A 16,549-nucleotide genomic window follows, 5' to 3' on the forward strand; every position below is an offset into this window, starting at 1 on the left:
ATAACACGATAACGTTTTATCTGCCTATGAATTTTGACACATCTATAACAGTCAGGTTCTTGATTTGACAGAAAATCAGAGTTTGAATCAGAATGAGTTGCTCAGCACCTCTGAGCAGCAGATAATAAAGTCCTGAAGCCGTGCAGGTGCCTCACATCAACATTAGTTAGCCCAGAAGAGCCAAAAGCCATTGGGTAGAGCTGTGCTTGCCCAAACCTGATCAACTTTGTGCTTCACTGCTGCAGAAAGGAAGGAAAAAAAAATCCCAAAGCCCACAAAATGTTCAAATCTTCAGTAAACCAAAGCCCCCCAAAATGTTCAAATCTTCAGTAAACCAAAGCCCACAAAATGTTCAAATCTTCAGTAAACCAAAACCCCCCAAAATGTTCAAATCTTTAGTAAACCAAAGCCCCCAAATATTCAAAGCTTCAGTAAACCAAAGCCCCCAAAAATTCAAATCTTCAGTAAACCAAAGCCCCCCAAAAATTCAAAGCTTCAGTAAACTAAAGCCCCCAAAAATTCAAAGCTTCAGTAAACCAAAGCCCCCCAAAATGTTCAAATCTTCAGTAAACCAAAGCCCCCAAATATTCAAAGCTTCAGTAAACCAAAGCCCCCCAAAATGTTCAAATCTTCAGTAAACCAAAACCCCCCAAAATGTTCAAAGCTTCAGTAAACCAAAGCCCCCCAAATGCTGACATTCAAAGCTTCAGTGTCTGCTCCTGAGGCTCAGGAAGAGCATTCTGAGCCCAATTAAGAAGGGCTTTTTGTGAATTTCATCTCCACTCGAAGGTTCCAGAGGTGACCCAGAGCCTGGCTGGGTGTCCCTCGGCTGGGAAGGCAGGAGGGGACACTGCTGGCAGCTGTCCCTGTCCCCTCACCCCCACTGGGAACACAATTCAAATAATTAAACCTGAGCACACCATATCTGCAGTGAAAGTTATTTTAAAGAAAAGCAGAGGCTAGAAAAGAGACCACTGAAATTTTAAAGCACGTTTTTCGAGGGTTTCTAGCTAACTTGAGTTCTGCTGTGAGCCAGCTTTAGCACTTGTGGAACCAAACAGTTTTTTTGACATCTTCTGAGTGACTCTATCTTCTTTATTTGAACTCACTGATCTCAAAGGTCCCTTCCAACCCTGAGATTCTGTGATTCTGTGGAAGGCAGTGCTGGGATTTGGAGCTGTCAGCAGCCCAAAGGACATTAATGCCCCCAAACCCATCCATGCCAAAAGAAAGGAGGATTATTTTTCATGAGGACATTCATCACAACCCGTCCGGGTTGCTTTTAGAACTTCCAATATTTGCATTTTTTAATAGTTCTGGGCTGCAGGTAAATGATCCATGAAAGAGCACGTCCTTTTTCTGTGCAAAATCCACAGAAAATCCTTGTGAGGCTCCTCTGCAAAGGGCAAACCTGGGAGGCTTCTGCCTCTGGAACCTCTCCAGGAGCATCCAGGGCTCTGCATCTCACAGGGGCTTTGCCGCACACGAGGAGCTCTCCGTGCATTAATAAAGACACATTCCATGCATTTGACACATAATGGTCTGTTTAAAGCCCCCGGGGTGGTTTTTGAAGGGGTTGGCCTGTGGTTGTGAAGCCAGAAGCAGATTCATCCCAGGGTGCAATCACCCAGGTCCCCGCAGTTCATCTGCGTCCACCCATCGCTGCTGGCACATGCCGGGATGAACATCCCTACCTCCAACGCAGCGTGGAGATCAAAACCAAATATTTCCCACTGCAATCTCCTGCATCTGGGGTCTTCTGGGACTCCACAAACGCCTCCCAGGGTGGGTTTGTTAAATGTGTGTGGAAGTGAGAGAAGCCTTTGCTCTGTCCCATGAGGGAACAGCCTCAACCCCACAAAAGGTCGGGTTCAGGTGGGGTTTTGAGCACCCTGCTCTGGTGGGAGCTGTCCCTGGGCTGGAGCTGGATGGTCTCTGAAGTCCTTTGCAATCCAGGCTGTTCCATGTAAGAATAAATTCATTTATTTATTTAAAATAATTAATTTGTAAGTTAATTTCTATTCAGCAGCAGGTCACAGCCACCAGGATGAACTTCAGAGTCAAAACTGCTCTTTTACCTTGGCCAATCCCTTTGCATCACTCAGGTCCATTTGTGAGCAGATCCCAGCTGTAAAAATCAGGGATCTGGAGAGCACAACACAGAAATTCATCTATAAATCCATTTATTGCTGTAATCCCTCTTGTCAAGCAGCCCTGTTTGCAGGGGGTGAAGCACAAGGCCTTGCGCTCCCCATTTCTCTCAAAAAAGCCCAAAATTTGGGAAAAAAGCGGAGCTGCCAGCCCAGCTGGGAGTGGGGATGGCGAGGGCAGGGATTGCACAGGGAGAGCAGAGACCTGAACAGAACACCCCCCCAAAAATCCTGAATTATTTCACTCAAAACTTGCCTCCCCTTCTTCCCCACACGCATCCAGCAAGGCTCAGTAATCCCTACCAGAGACTATAACACAAAATTAATTAGCTGTTTAATTACTTATCATCTCAGAAGCAAAATCACTGTGGAGTCCCACACAAACAGGGAGATTTCTCTGTGCCAGAGCCAGCTCAGCCCACACCCCTGCCAGAGTGAAACTGGGCAAGTCCAGAGCACCTCCAAGGAGGATTCTCCAACAGGAGCTTCACCCTGGATCACCCATCCCAAATTCAGCCAGGAAAACATCCCCCAGGCACTGACAGTGACAACTGAACTCTGTAGGAAAAGGGGAATAATGCAAAATAAGCTCATAAATAAGGAAAAAATAAAAGGAAGATTGAGCAGAGGTGGGAGAATCTCTGTTCTCCCAGAAATGCTGGTGGGAAAATGCAGGAGGACACTTGGACAATTCCTCCCTGCTGCAGTGAGTCTGTGCCTCAGCCAAACAAATGATGATCCTGCTCCTCACTTGGCAATTTTTTATTTGCAAACTCGGTTAAAATATAGAAATATATTGATGTATGAGCAATCCCAGCAGCAGTGATTCACAGCATTGGAAATCCAGGACAAAATTCCATTTTTTTGCTGTGTGGAAGGGAGAGCTCCTGCCTTGTCTCTTTCAGGATGGTGACACGGAGAGGAGAGAGCTCCTAAAATAACAAATACTGGGGAATGCAGCATGAATATCTGTGAGGGCAGCTCAGTCTAGGCCTAAATGTAGAACCAGCTCCAAGTGCCCAGCCCAAGTGACGAGATTCCCTCAGGAATTCCACAGGTTCTCTGCTACCTGTGACTTTTACAACTCTGCATGTTTTTTATTCTCTGCTTGAAGCGCTCTCCCAATCCGTGCTCCATCTTTGGCTCCCCAAAGCTGCTGGAATTGCCAGCTTTCACCCCCAGGGGAGCAGCTCATTTCCAGACCGGCATCCCTGCAGGAAAACACCGATTTTCAGGCTGTCCTGGACCCCATTCCAGCAGCGATTCCAGGCGTCAAATCGGTTCAGATGAACGCGCTGGATGTGCAAATGACTGGTTCAATAAATGTACAGGACACAGAACACCGGGGATCTCTGCGGGGTTCAGCTGATGTCAAGAACTTCCAGTTTGTGCAGGAGCCACCACACAGAGCACAGAAAGGCACTGCAATGCCCATGATCCTGTTTTTAAGCACACTACCTGTCTTTTCCAAGTATTTTATCATTAAAGCTATGTATTTCCTATCCAAATAACTATATATTATATTATCTATATATAATATATATTATATTTCATATTATATTATATTAAATATTGCATATTATATATTCTACAATATATATAATATATTCTACAATATATATAATATATTCTGCAATATATATAATATATTCTATTTTATACAATACATATTATATATTATATATTATATATCATATATCATATATCTTATATCTTATATCTTATATCTTATATCTTATATTATAACTAATATATTCTCTATTATAGTATTATATAATATATATTATATTATATTATGATACTATATTATATAGACTATATTAATATATTAAATAATAATGTTATAATAATATTAAATAAGAACATATTTTATTAACTTATATTAATTTATTGTATAAATTAATATTATATATTATCCAATAATTAAATGTTATATATTTTATATTTTATATTTTATATTTTTATATTTTATATTTTATATTTATATTTATAATTCATATTTTGCACTATATTTTATATATTCTATATTATAACTAATATATTTCCCATCCAAATGATTTTTTTTTTTTCCTGGAAGCTGATGCCCTCCAGGCAGGACTCGAGTGCAGCACATCAGCCCTGAGAGTATCCATTGGACACGCAAATATTTCCATGGTTTCCCTACTTGTTCACACTTGGCTGGATCAATAAGCAATTTCCCCACGTGTGGGATATCCAGGAGCTGTGACAGGCAGCAGATGGTTTATTCCAGCTGCAATCTGCCTCAGCATTTTACAGCAAAAAAAAAATAAAACAGGCAGAATAAACAGAAGGAGTTTTCTCTGTTGACCAAAAAATGTTCTTTGCTTCATTCCTCTCGTGCAACAAGAGACCCACCAGCAGCACCAGTGAGAGCTCAGAGATGAGGCCAGCCAGAATTCCATGCAGAAACAAATCAGAATTCCATGTCTGTGCTCCCCCTGCATGAAATTCACCTCGTTCCAGCTCAGCCCCCTGCCAAGGGACCCAGCCAGAGGAGAAATGTGTTTATTTATGCGCTCAAAGTGAAAGAAACCCCACGGGGAACGCGAAGGACAGGTGGCACCCTGAGTTTGTGCTGGTTTTCCTCCTGCAGGGAGGGACAGAGAGCCCTGCCCATGGCAGGAGGGGGGAATGGGATGATCCTTCCAAGCAAAATCACCCCATGATGCCACAACCCAACCTCACCAAAACCCCAGCCCTGGAAGCAGCGCCAAACTGGGAATTTCTTATCAGCAGCAGGGATAAATGTCAACTTTCCCGGAATGATTCCATGACAATGGGATTTCCTTGAGGGGCAGGAAGGGGCTGTTTCCGTCTGCAAATCTCCCCGTGGGTTTGTGGCCACGGGGCTGGGGAGCACACACTGAGCTCTCCTGAGCCACAAATTAAACCCCAGATTCGCCCTCCTCCCAGATCAGCTTAATGCCACGCTGGAGAAAGGAATGATTTTAGCAGCTGGACAATTCTTTCGTGCTGTGGAGGTTATTAACCTTTGGAACAAATTATCAGGGAAGTGGAGTTTGCTCTGTGAGTCCTCGAGTGACTCTCCGGAGGCGCCTTTCACTGCACAGAAATACTGGTGGTGGAAACAGGAACATTTGTCAGGTTGGGTGGCCCTTGAGGGACAAGGTGACAAAGCAGGTGGGGAAGTGCCCCTGCCCCACTCCCATTTTTGATGTAGACTCAGAAAATCCTGGAATGGTTTGGGTTGGGAAGGACTTTAGAGCCCATCCAGTGCCGTTGCCCTGCCACGGGCAGGGACACCTTCTCTACACCAAGACATTTATGAGACTGATGGCAAAATATCAGGGAAATAGGAAATTTCCCCCTACTTTTCCTTGCTTTTCCTCCATGGAAAACTCATTGAGGTAACATTAATTCCAGTCACTCACCTTTTGCAGCAAAACAACAGTGTCCAGACCTCACTCTCGAAAATTAATAGATTAAATTTGGGAGCTAATCATAAATAGAGAGAGGTTAATCAATTCCTCAGATTGTTGAGGAATTTATACACACTGGGACCTTTAATATATTCAACAAAGCAATGGCGCCAAAGAAAATACCCATAGATTTTGTTTTCAAATAAAAATTTCTCATAATTCAAAATCGCCAGTGGGCTCCTTCCTTCCCTGATTTGTACAATTTGTGTTCCCACTGCAGAGAAACCAAGCTCTGCCTTCATTTGCCTTCACAAGTGACATTGATGTGGCTTTTAAAGCCAGCAGCCCAACGTGTGATTTAGAGGCTCGGAGGAAGAAAATTATAACTCTGGGGGAAGAAATGGCTGCGAAATTTCCATTGAAATCGTTGGATTTCACTCCGGGGACGAGGCAGCACCTGAGTGGCTGTAAGTCAGCCTCTCTTGCATCTGAATATCGGATAGAGGTTTAAAAGCACTAAACAGCCTTGTGTTAATGCCTCCCCAAGACAAAGCAGAGCTCTTCAGACTGGCTTTTATGGCAGGAACAAAACAGGCACAGCTGGAGGCCCTGGAGGCTCCAGACAATGCTTTTTCCTTTCATGCTGCAGCAGCAGCAGCCAAACCCCAGCCCTGCTCCAGAGCCCCCACAGAGGCAGCAGAGAAAGGCAGGGCACCCCAGTAAGTGGAGGGGAGGGCAGGGACACAGAGACAGGAGGGATTTTCAAAGGTTCAAGGACTAGTTTCAGTGCTCAGGTTCTAATGAAAGTCATCACGACCTTGCTTTGCTTTCCTCCTTTTGAAGCGCAACAGTTTGTGAGGAAGAGATCTTTGCCTGCTCACAACAATTTACAGCAGAGTTTGCAGCTGCTCCCAAGTCCTGCAGCCTCATCCGGGATCCTCCTGCTGGACAAATGCACAGCAAGGAGGGACATGCTCCAGGCTTGGAAAGAAGGGTCGAGTTTCCCATGGAGGAACTTTCCCCAGCACAAGGGAACGGCCTCAAGTTGCACCAAGGGAGGGTGAGGTTGGATTATGGGGGAGATTTTCTTCCCCTGAAGGGTTTTCAGGCATTGAGCAGTGGCGGTGCCTGCATCCCCGGTGGGATTTAAGATCTGTGTGGATGTGGCACTTGAGGACGTGATCAGTGGTGGCCTTGGCAGTGGACTCGATGATTTTAGAGAGTTTTTCTAAACAAAGCAATTCAATTTCATCACTTTAAATGGTATTCAAATGCTACTTGACCTTAAGTGGCATTTCATAGCATGAAAAAACACCCTTACTTTTAATGCTATCCCCTCAAGATGATGGTCAGTGTTCCACGGAGAGAAACGTGGAGATGTCACGGGCTCACAAAGGGTTCCTTCTTTTGCTCTAAGAAAGCTGAAGAGCAAGTCCAATTTCCAGTCTTTTTGATTCCACTTTTGTGTACATCCTTGAATTTTGCAGAGGGCTGGATCGTGCCAATCAGCAGGACACGTCCCAGCACTCCAGAGCTCAAGGAGCTGGTGTGGTTTCCTTGGATAATTGGAAGAGGAAGGAGGATCCAGAGCAGCAGGCCAAGCTCTAGCCTGAGGTTCTGGTGCAAATTAGAGCTGTAAACAGCTGCAGACCCACATTAAAGGGGAGCAGAGCCTAATTGCCCAGTGGGATGGTGCATAATGCTAGCCAGAGGGTGTTGCCATTCCCATCCTTCCTGCCTCATTCCCACACGCTCCAGACAGGGCTGCTCTGAAGCTGGGCAAGATCAGAAGGGGAGCAGGGAGATGAGTACGAGGTCTTGGTCAGCCTCAGTGCTTGTAGCGTTTTCTTTTCCACCCTCTGAAGTGTAACTGGAATTTGTTTCCAGACCAGGTGTGATCCCACCAGGTTGTTCCGCCTTTTTCCAGGGACTGCACAGCAAAGCTGGACCTGGCCAGGTGCTTTAAACTGCCTTCAATGGCTTTGAACTGGAGGGCTCATTGATGGGACATCAGAAAGAAATTCCTCCCTAGGAGGGTGGGGAGGGGCTGGGATGGAATTCCCAGAGCAGCCGTGGCTGCCCCTGGATCCCTGGAAGCGCCCAAGGCCAGGCTGGAGCAGCCTGGGATGGTGGGAGGTGTCCCTGCCATGGCAGGGGTGGCACTGGATGGGCTTTAAGGTCCCTTCCCACCCAAACCATTCCATGGTAGCAGAGGAAAATGATGTTCAGAACACCAAGGCTTCTGTTTCCAGAAAATCTGGGACGAGGCAGGATGGATGGGGGTGAAACGATGACTCAAATATGTCAGTGTTTATTCGGAGTGTCCTGTCACCAGCGTGTACATGGAACCTCTGCCCTGACCTCGGAGCTCCTGGCCTCCCGTCCAGCTCAATTAACGGGATAATGATGAAAAGCACTTCTCTCCTTGTCCTGTAATGTGAGAAGTGCCTGGCAATTAAGCAGCCTTTGAGGATGACACTGCTGATTATTTCAGGACAATCAAGTCCCGTCAGAGAAATGGGGTTGGAATGGGAAGAGCAGTGTCAGAGGCGCAGTTAAACAATGGCTGGTTTGCCCGTCATTCCCACCAATTATTGCACGAGGGGGAGAAGGAAAACTATTTATAACCTGTCAGTCTCCAGAAACCACAATTATGATGATTTAATTAACACATGGAGAGGCTTTAGGCAATCACATCGTTCTAAATTTAAGAAGCAGCACATTTCAGGCCCAGGATGATTTAGAACATTAACAAATGCTGGTTGAGCCGGGGCAGGAGTTTGATGGCCTTGTTGGTTCCTTTTAAAGCATCCATCATGGCCCAAAGATAATCCAAATGGCCGTGGCAGTGAAGGATGAGAGCCGTGAGGAATCAGCAGGGCTTTCAGAGGCCATCCCACAGAAGGAGAAGCAGATTTTTAATGAGGACTGACTGAAAATGAGCAAAGCCACACAGCTCAAGTCTCTTCATCAAAGACACCCTCGGTGCTTTGGAAAAACCTGGAAAAATGAGGTTTGGGTGGATGAGAGTGCAAGACATGGAGAGTGAGCCTGACCTTTCCATGGACACCTTGCACTCAGTGCCAAACAGGTCCTTCTCTAATTCTGTGAGTGTTGTCCCTGCTGGTGTGAGCCCCAGGAATAAAATCTATTCCTTTCTCCTCCTTGGAACGCTGGCAGCACATCACAGAGGGCAGGGAAACACAGGGGAAGGGGGGAGAGCAAGGAAAAGGGAGATGGAGAGGGGAAAGGGCACCTGTCACAAGTCCAGGAGTGCAGGAATCCCTCACTGTCACCGTCACATTTTCCGAAAAATCCCTTTGCCCAGGATTTCTCTCCTGGGGAGCTGAGAAGCCTCAGAGAAAAAGGAAAACAAGAATTATCTCATTTGCTTCTGCTGTGTTTTGCTGCTGTGGAATGTGGTTGGGGATTGTTTACCCACAGGTGATTGTTTCCTTGGTTTCATGTGAATTGTTTTCACTCTTTGGCCAATCAGGGCCAAGCTGTCTCGAGGCTCTGGAAAGAGTCACGAGTTTTCATTATTATCTTTTAGCCTTCTGTCTTATCCTTTCTCTACTCTTTAGTATAGTTTTAGTGAAGCATTCTTTAATATAATATAGCTAATAAAATAATAAATGAGCCTTCTGAGAACATGGAGTCAGATCCATCATTCCTCCCTACGACGGGGGTCTCAGAACATTCCACCCCTCCCAAGGAATATAACAGGAATAATCACAAGTGTCCTCCTCTCTTGTACAAAGCTCCTCAGTGCAGCAGCCTCTCCACTGGAGCACCCTCCCCGGGCATAACTTAAACCACGAGGGCTCTGGAAAGCGGCAACATTTGGGGAAGTGGGAAAAAAGGTGAAGAGGAAGCAGAGGGAGGATGATCCCAGCTGGACATTGTGCCTGCGGTTGGGAATCCGCAGTGCCATTACAGAGCTCTGTTAATGAGCTGTCAGCCTCAGGGCCAGACCTAATGGAGCAAATGCAATGCCTGGACTCTGCTCAGGGAAGTTGCCAAGCTCAGGAGAATTTGGGAGAGGTGGGTTCAGCTCCTTCCTTTGCCTCTGAGCTCGGCATTATCCCACCACTTCCAAGGTCTCAGCAGCACCTGTATCCCAAGCCCAAATTCCTGATGAGCTCCTCTCTCAGCCAGGCACCAGAGGAAGCACCGAGTAAGAGTTTCACAAGTGTTCCACATCCTCCTGCATTTCCTTTCCAAATTTGCAGCCCTCAATTGCTGCAGGAGGCACAGCTGGCTCAGCTCCGCCGGAAACACGGCCAGTCAATTTTGGGAACATCTTTGGGAACTCTCACACTTGACAAGTGCTGAGCCCAGGGAAATTTTGCCCCTGTGCATTTCTTGCTGCATCGCTGGTGCCTCTCCAGCACACCTCCCCTCAGACTGGGGTTATATTTGCAATGCCAAGGGCAAATAAAGGCTCAGAGTGGCGAAAACTGCCCCATCTCTGGAATGTCCAAGCCAGGTTGGACAGGGCTTGTGGAAGGTGTCCCTGCCCATGGCAGGGGGTGGCACTGGGTGACCTTAAAGGCTCAGAGTGGCGAAAACTGCCCCATCTCTGGAATGTCCAAGGCCAGGTTGGAAGGGCTTGTGGAAGGTGTCCCTTCCCCACCCATGGCAGGGGGTGGCACTGGGTGACCTTAAAGGCTGCTTTCATCCAAACCTTTTTATGATTCAAGGATTTCTAAAACGTGCCCTCTCTGAGCCCCTTCTGAGCATGGGCAGAGCTCCGAGGAGCAGCACTGTCCCCTTCCCCTTTCCTGACTCCCCCCACACAAACCCAGGGCTTGGGACGCTTCCCTGGGGCTGATTCACCCTCAGTTCACAGCCCAGCACAAATTTGGGTTCCAGAGTCACAGAGGGCTGAAGAAGAGAGGGGAGAAGGAGCCACAGCACAGAAAGGAGCAGAACAGTTCGGTTAACAGTGCTCATCCTCCTGCGTCCCACAAGAAACCCCAGTGCTTTGGCCCTGCAGTCAGCACAGAGGGTTAATGAGGAGTTCCTTCTCCCCTCTCCTCACTCCTCACCTCCCTGGTGACCTCTTTGCAATCCCGTGGGATCACTCCCTTTCCATTCCCCCCAGCTCTGGTGAGCTCACACCTCAGCCATGGGGTCCCTGCTCAGCATTCCTCTCAAACCCCTCTGATGACCAAAGGAAACGCAACCACTGCTCTTAAAAGAATTTTTAAAAATGTAAAATTCAGGCAGTCCTTGGGGGATTTCTCCCATGAGGTCCCAAAACCCCCTGAGCTCAGGCTGAGCCCCCAGGGCACCCCTTTTAATGCTGAGCCAGAGAACTGGAACCTCACCCTAAACCCTCTCTGGAGATGGAAACTATTCCGGTTTATCCTCTTGTTCCAAGCAGCACCATGATGTTTAATAATAAATAACAAATATAATATTAATAATAAATAATAAATAAATGATAAAAGCAGCATGTCAACATTTCCCTTAAATTAGGCTCAGAAGACGGTCTGCAGCAGCCCACCAAGCCTGCATATGTTCAATTCCTTTATCAATGCAATTCCTCCCAGTGGAGAGAGGGGAAGGAGCAGAATTCCAGCTGAAGGTGATGTCGTGTGTCTGATTTAAAAGGTGTGAACACAAGCGACACCCAGCCCTGTTGTCACTGCTGTGGAAGCACAGCAGAGCTGTCCCTGTGTGTGAGCAGGTGGCTGTTTATCCACGGGGTACGGCCAGACATGGAGAAGGAGAGGTGTAAAAAGCGACCTCACAGCGCTCAGTTCACACAGAAAAGCTGTTCACCTGTCTGCCTGTTGTTTGTTTTGTCCCTGCCAGCCTGGCAAAGGGGACAGCAATGACCTTCCAGGAGCCAGAAACATTTTCCTTCTCCCCACAACACCTTCCCAGCGAGCCATTCTCAGCTATTCTGTGAGTGTGATATGCATGAAGGAGAGAATACCATCGCTGGCTTCATGAAATCCCTTTTTACAGCTTCCAGATCTCCAGCAAATGTACAAATAAATGGGAAAGTGAGAGGGAGGGAGATGCAGAGAGCAAATCCCAGGCTGAGGGAGCAGCACTCTGCTAACTGGATGGCCAGAGCCCAAATTGGGAGCATCCAGTTATTTTGGCAAGCCCTGCCGAGAGACTGAAGAGACGAGCCCAGGCCAGGTGTCAGTGATTATAATCCCACTGCTGCCAAAGTCACTCCTGCCTGCAGCCAGCCTGCCTTTGGCTCTGTCCCCCAGCACAGGGAATCATTCCTGGAGCAGGGACTGGGAAAAGCAGCCCCACAGAGCGCAGCTGCAGGGCAGCTCTCACCTGTGGGCCTCTGCTGGATGCTCCAGACCTCAGAGAAATTTAAAGCAGCACCATCCCTGGAGCTGCTGTGCAGAAAAGAGCTGTGGAAATACCTCAGTACGTTATTCCCATGCCAGTTCTGCCATGGAAAATCAGTGGTTTATGGAGGAGATGAGCTGGATGCTTCCACACCCCTAAATGATCCCTGTGAAGGTTCCAGCTCTGCTGACCTGACCCCAAACCCCACCCCACCACCCAGAGCAGTGTCTGATCAGACACCCCTTCCCTTTCCCAGTTCAAATGGGACTGATCCATCACCTTTCCCAAAACCACGCCATTTCTGGCCCCTCAGCTGCCCCCAGGCGTGGAGGGTGAGGACACGAAAGCAGACAATGCTTTGGAAAATAGTGCTAAAATAAGTAAAATCAATCAACTGCTAAAAGAAGTAAAATCAATCAACGAGTCCTGCCTGCCCTCACACAGGTATCCAGGCACTCCTCTCCCCTCTGAGGCCTTCTATTTCTGGGAGAAACCCAAGGCTGAGCACAGGGAATGAGCCAGGCAGCCCTGGGGAAGGATAGGCCTGAGCTGCATCACACCTGCACAAAATAATAGTCTTCCACAAGTATGGGTAAATTAGGAAATAAAGAGAGGTTCCATTTCCTATTTTTTTTCACCAAACACAAACCCCTTTCCACTGCTGAAGACTCTACAAGGGATTTTTTTGCCATTTTTAAGTGCTGTACAATGAATATCTCTCCTTTTACAAGTGGAACCTTGTAGCTATGGAGACGCAGAATGTCAAATCCAAGCTGAAGACAGGATTTCAGTGGGGGCTTTGGGTTGCTACATGTGCCTTCAATGATCTGCTTTCCACCTCCTGAAGTCTTTATTATTCTCTATATTTTATTAGTCTCTAACAGTGTGCAAAGAGCCACTGGATGTCCAATAAGGACACGAACACAAACACAGCTCTGGGGTGTCCTGCACAGTCTGATTTACGCCCAGGGCACCACAAACTCCCCCCTCAGTCCTGCAAAGTTGTCGTCAGTTTAATTTAATCCAAATGAAACCGTTCTGGTGCTGCCACAGCACCTGGAAGCCAGGTGAGCTGGGGTCCCCTGGTGTTTAATGCTGTGTGTGACAACCACAGCCACCTGGGGGAATTACACCAGGCTGACCCCGTGTTTCTGCACCTGGAGGGCTCTTGAACCTTGTAATTGCCTGCTGTAATCCGAATTATCCAAATTCCAGTCTCCCAAACACCATGCCCATCTTCTGTGACCCAGAATGCATTAGGGATGGTGGTGGCATTCCCTGGATCCTCAGCCATCATGTGCACATTCATCACATTCATCGCTTTCATTACCTGCTGTAATCCGAATTACCCAAATTCCAGTCTCCCAAACATCACGCCCATCTGCTGTGACCCAAAATGCATTCAGGATGGTGGTGGCATTCCCTGGATCCTCAGCCATCACGTGCACATTCGTCTGTGTTTCCCACCATGGAGTCAATTAAACAACATTTTAGCCAAGCTCATGAAACTTCAGGGGTTTTAAACCTGAGCGTGAAGGGGACAGAGCTTTCCAGGCCAGATTAATGCTCTTTGTGACAGCCAGGGGAAATTCTAAATAACTTGAACATCACTCGTTTTCCACTTGTGCTGGTAACAGTGAACAAACCAAACCACACACCTTCATTCTGCATTTTCCTGGAGCAATGACAGGGACGTCGCAAGCGGTTTTCTGTTCTTTAGACAACACTGCTCCAGAGAAAGCAACCCCAAATCACTGCATTTTCCTTCCTTCCCCTTAAACCCCACAGTTCAAAACCATCTGAGGACTTCAGGTGCCAAATATGAAACCTCTCACAGGTGCCCATTGTCAGAGAATGAAAACATTGGGTTTTGGACAACCCAGATCCCAGAGCTGCAGATCCCACTCTGCTCATCTTCACCACACCTCCCACAGCACCCAGGTGCCAAAGCCAGGGCTCACAATTCCCACAGCCATCCCCGACCTGCACAAAGGGGTGGGAATAAACTCCAACAGGCACATGAAACACTCCCAGGTAGAACATCCACAACCAGGGAAGCAAAGTCCACCTGGAGCCACGTCACAAGCAGGATTAAGCGACCAGGACTGCAGTGGAATTGTGCAAATCCTCCTTTGCCAGCCCTAAAAAAGCAGCAGCATTCCAAGCAAACCCATCCACAGCAGTGGAGTCATTGGCAGGAGAGCAACAAAGCAATTTGGAATTTCCTTGCAAAGCTGGACAGCAGAAGAGAAGTGCTGAGAGCTTTTCCCGATTGTGTTTCCCGTGTTGCTGAGTCAAATCCTGACACGGCCTGAAGATTGTGGAAACCAACTCCAGCAGGGCTGTCTAAGCCTCCACTGATCACTGAAATGAAATTAAACCCTCCAAGAATCCCCTTCTCCCAACCCAGACATTTGCAAACGTGCTGTTTGACAAAGGCTCACGTCCAGAGGAGCCTCTGTGTTCCTGCTGCTCCAGGAAAACAACTCCAAGATCCTGCTGCAGTCCTGTTGTCCCCTGGTTTGCTCCTGAACCAGATCAAAAATGCAGGAAATCTCTGGCATTATCATTAAATAGGCCATAAACCCCTCAAGATTTGATGTGGGGTCTGGAGAAAAGAGGTTTCCATATTTAGTTTTAAACCAGAAAAGGCTCTTAAGCTCCTCTGTATCTACCAATCCATTAAAAATAGGATTTGGTTGTAGCCACAGCTCATCAAATGGGTGCAAACAGGAGTAGAACAACACTCCAGATGCCTTTATCACAGTTGTTGACTCCAACTTAATCGTTTTTTTAATAAGTCTTAATTATTCAAAATAATCACCATCCCTTCCCTGCCTGTTGCCATTTAATGCGAGAGAACCTTCTACAGAGCAAACCCCAACGCAGGCAAAAAAACCCCCAAACCCAAAATCTCATTAATATTTCTCATATTTAGAGATACCTCGAGAGCTTCGAACATTTACCTCTCCTTCCCAGCAGCTGAAATGGTTTTAGGAGGATCATGGTTCATACCTCGCATTCCCTGGAGCCAGAGATGGTGTAGGTGCAGGGCCCAGATCCATTAACGGATACATCCATGGTCTCAGAGTTTGTTGGCTTGTAGTCCACGTAATATTCCTGCAAAGGGGAGTTCATTTGCCTCTCTGACTCCCGGGCCTTTTTCCTGCGCCTCTTCATGAGCGTGTGCTGCTGCAGCTGCTTCATGCTGGCGGGATAACGCTTCCAGGACACGTAGATGACCAGCAGGATCATGGCCACGGAGAGAAAGAGGGCCACGCTCCCCGCGATGATCTTGTGGAAGGACACGTGCTCGTATTCCGGCTCCACCGCGGGCGTTGGGATGTCTGCGGAAGGGCTTGGCATTGCAGACGTCGCCTGGTGGCTCTCCAGTTTGGAGACGGTGGGTTTGGGGATGAACACGGGTCTCTGGGGGGTTTTGGGAGCCTGGTAGGACCTTTCAGTAGCCACCACCTGGATTTCGGCACAGATATTATAGGTTTCCACGGCGTCGCTCACCTTCTCGCCCTGGATGTGTTTGGGGCCTGCACAGATCATGGTGCTCTCCTTATTTCCCTTGAAATTCTTAAGCCAATTAAACAGGGGGCAAATGCTTCGAGTACATTCCCACATATTCCCGGACAGAGTGATGGAGATGAGCGAGATCCACGTGTTGATGGTCTCCTGAGAGATGTTGGTGAGTTTGTTGGAATCCAGGTTCAGCTTTTGCAGGTTGGGCAGGCACTGGAAGGTGCCGGGCTCTACCCCTGCGATGTCATTGCCCGATAAATCCAAGTTGTGCAAGGAACTCCAGGTCCACGTCAATCCCTGGCTGATGGAGCGGATCCTATTCCACTGCAAGTAAATGGAGCGGAGGTTGAAGAGCCGCGGGAAGTGGGCAAAATTGATCTTAGAAAACTGGTTGTGCTCCAAGTGGAGCTCCGTCAGCTTCAGGAGGCCGGCGAAGGCGTTGCGGGACAAGCTCCGCAGGCGGTTGTAGCCCAAATCCAGGAAGTCGAGGTTGCGGCAGTCCTGGAAAACGCGGATGGGCACCGTCTTCAGCGAGTTGGACCTCAGGTGCAGGATCAGCAGCTTGCGGAGGCCCTTGAACTGCTCCGCCTGCAGCACCTGCAGCTTGTTGTAGGACAGGTCCAGGTTGCGGAGGTTGGGCACGGGGTGGAAGGTCTTGTTGTGCAGGTGGGTGATTTTGTTGGAGCTCAGGATCAGCTCCTTCAGACGGCGGATCCCCTGGAAGGCGTCCTCGTCCACAGAGCTGATGTAGTTGTGGTCAAGGTAAAGCCATATGAGCTGGTTGAGGCCCGCAAACTGGTGGGATTTCAGCTTCTGGATGGAATTGTAGCGCAGGGACAAGCCCTGGGAGCCGCCGGAGATGTTGTGGGGGATGTCCCGGAAGGCGTGCGACTCGCAGTACACGATCTTGCCATCGCAGCGGCAGCTCTTGGGGCAGGCTCGCTGAGCGCCCGCCAGCCCCGCCAGCAGCGCCAGGGGAAGCAGCCCCAGCAGCAGCCTGCAGCCTCCCCGCTGCTTGATCACATGGAAACCTGCAACGTCCGAAAGGAAAAAGGGCCGTTGGAAAGCCTTGGAGATAAATTGACAATTACCACATCACTGGGGGCTCGGGGACAGCCTGAGCCCAGCCTGAGCCCAGCC

General features: G+C 48.1%; 1 protein-coding gene across 3 annotated transcripts in view; it reads right to left on the minus strand.

Moving 5' to 3' along the window:
* LRRTM4 (leucine rich repeat transmembrane neuronal 4) overlaps positions 1–16,549 on the minus strand; it is a 142,882-nt gene that overhangs the window by 123,098 nt on the left and 3,235 nt on the right. For 2 of the 3 annotated variants that reach the window (XM_038160349.1, XM_038160350.1), the window contains exon 2: positions 14,894–16,440. In XM_038160349.1, the coding sequence (XP_038016277.1) occupies positions 14,894–16,440 (1,547 nt within the window). Of the gene's footprint in view, positions 1–14,844; positions 16,441–16,549 lie in introns of all 3 variants that reach the window. The other variant, XM_038160351.1, reaches the window with a different exon arrangement.

This window comes from Motacilla alba, chromosome 22 (assembly GCF_015832195.1).
Source record: "Motacilla alba alba isolate MOTALB_02 chromosome 22, Motacilla_alba_V1.0_pri, whole genome shotgun sequence".
Taxonomy (NCBI): domain Eukaryota; kingdom Metazoa; phylum Chordata; class Aves; order Passeriformes; family Motacillidae; genus Motacilla; species Motacilla alba.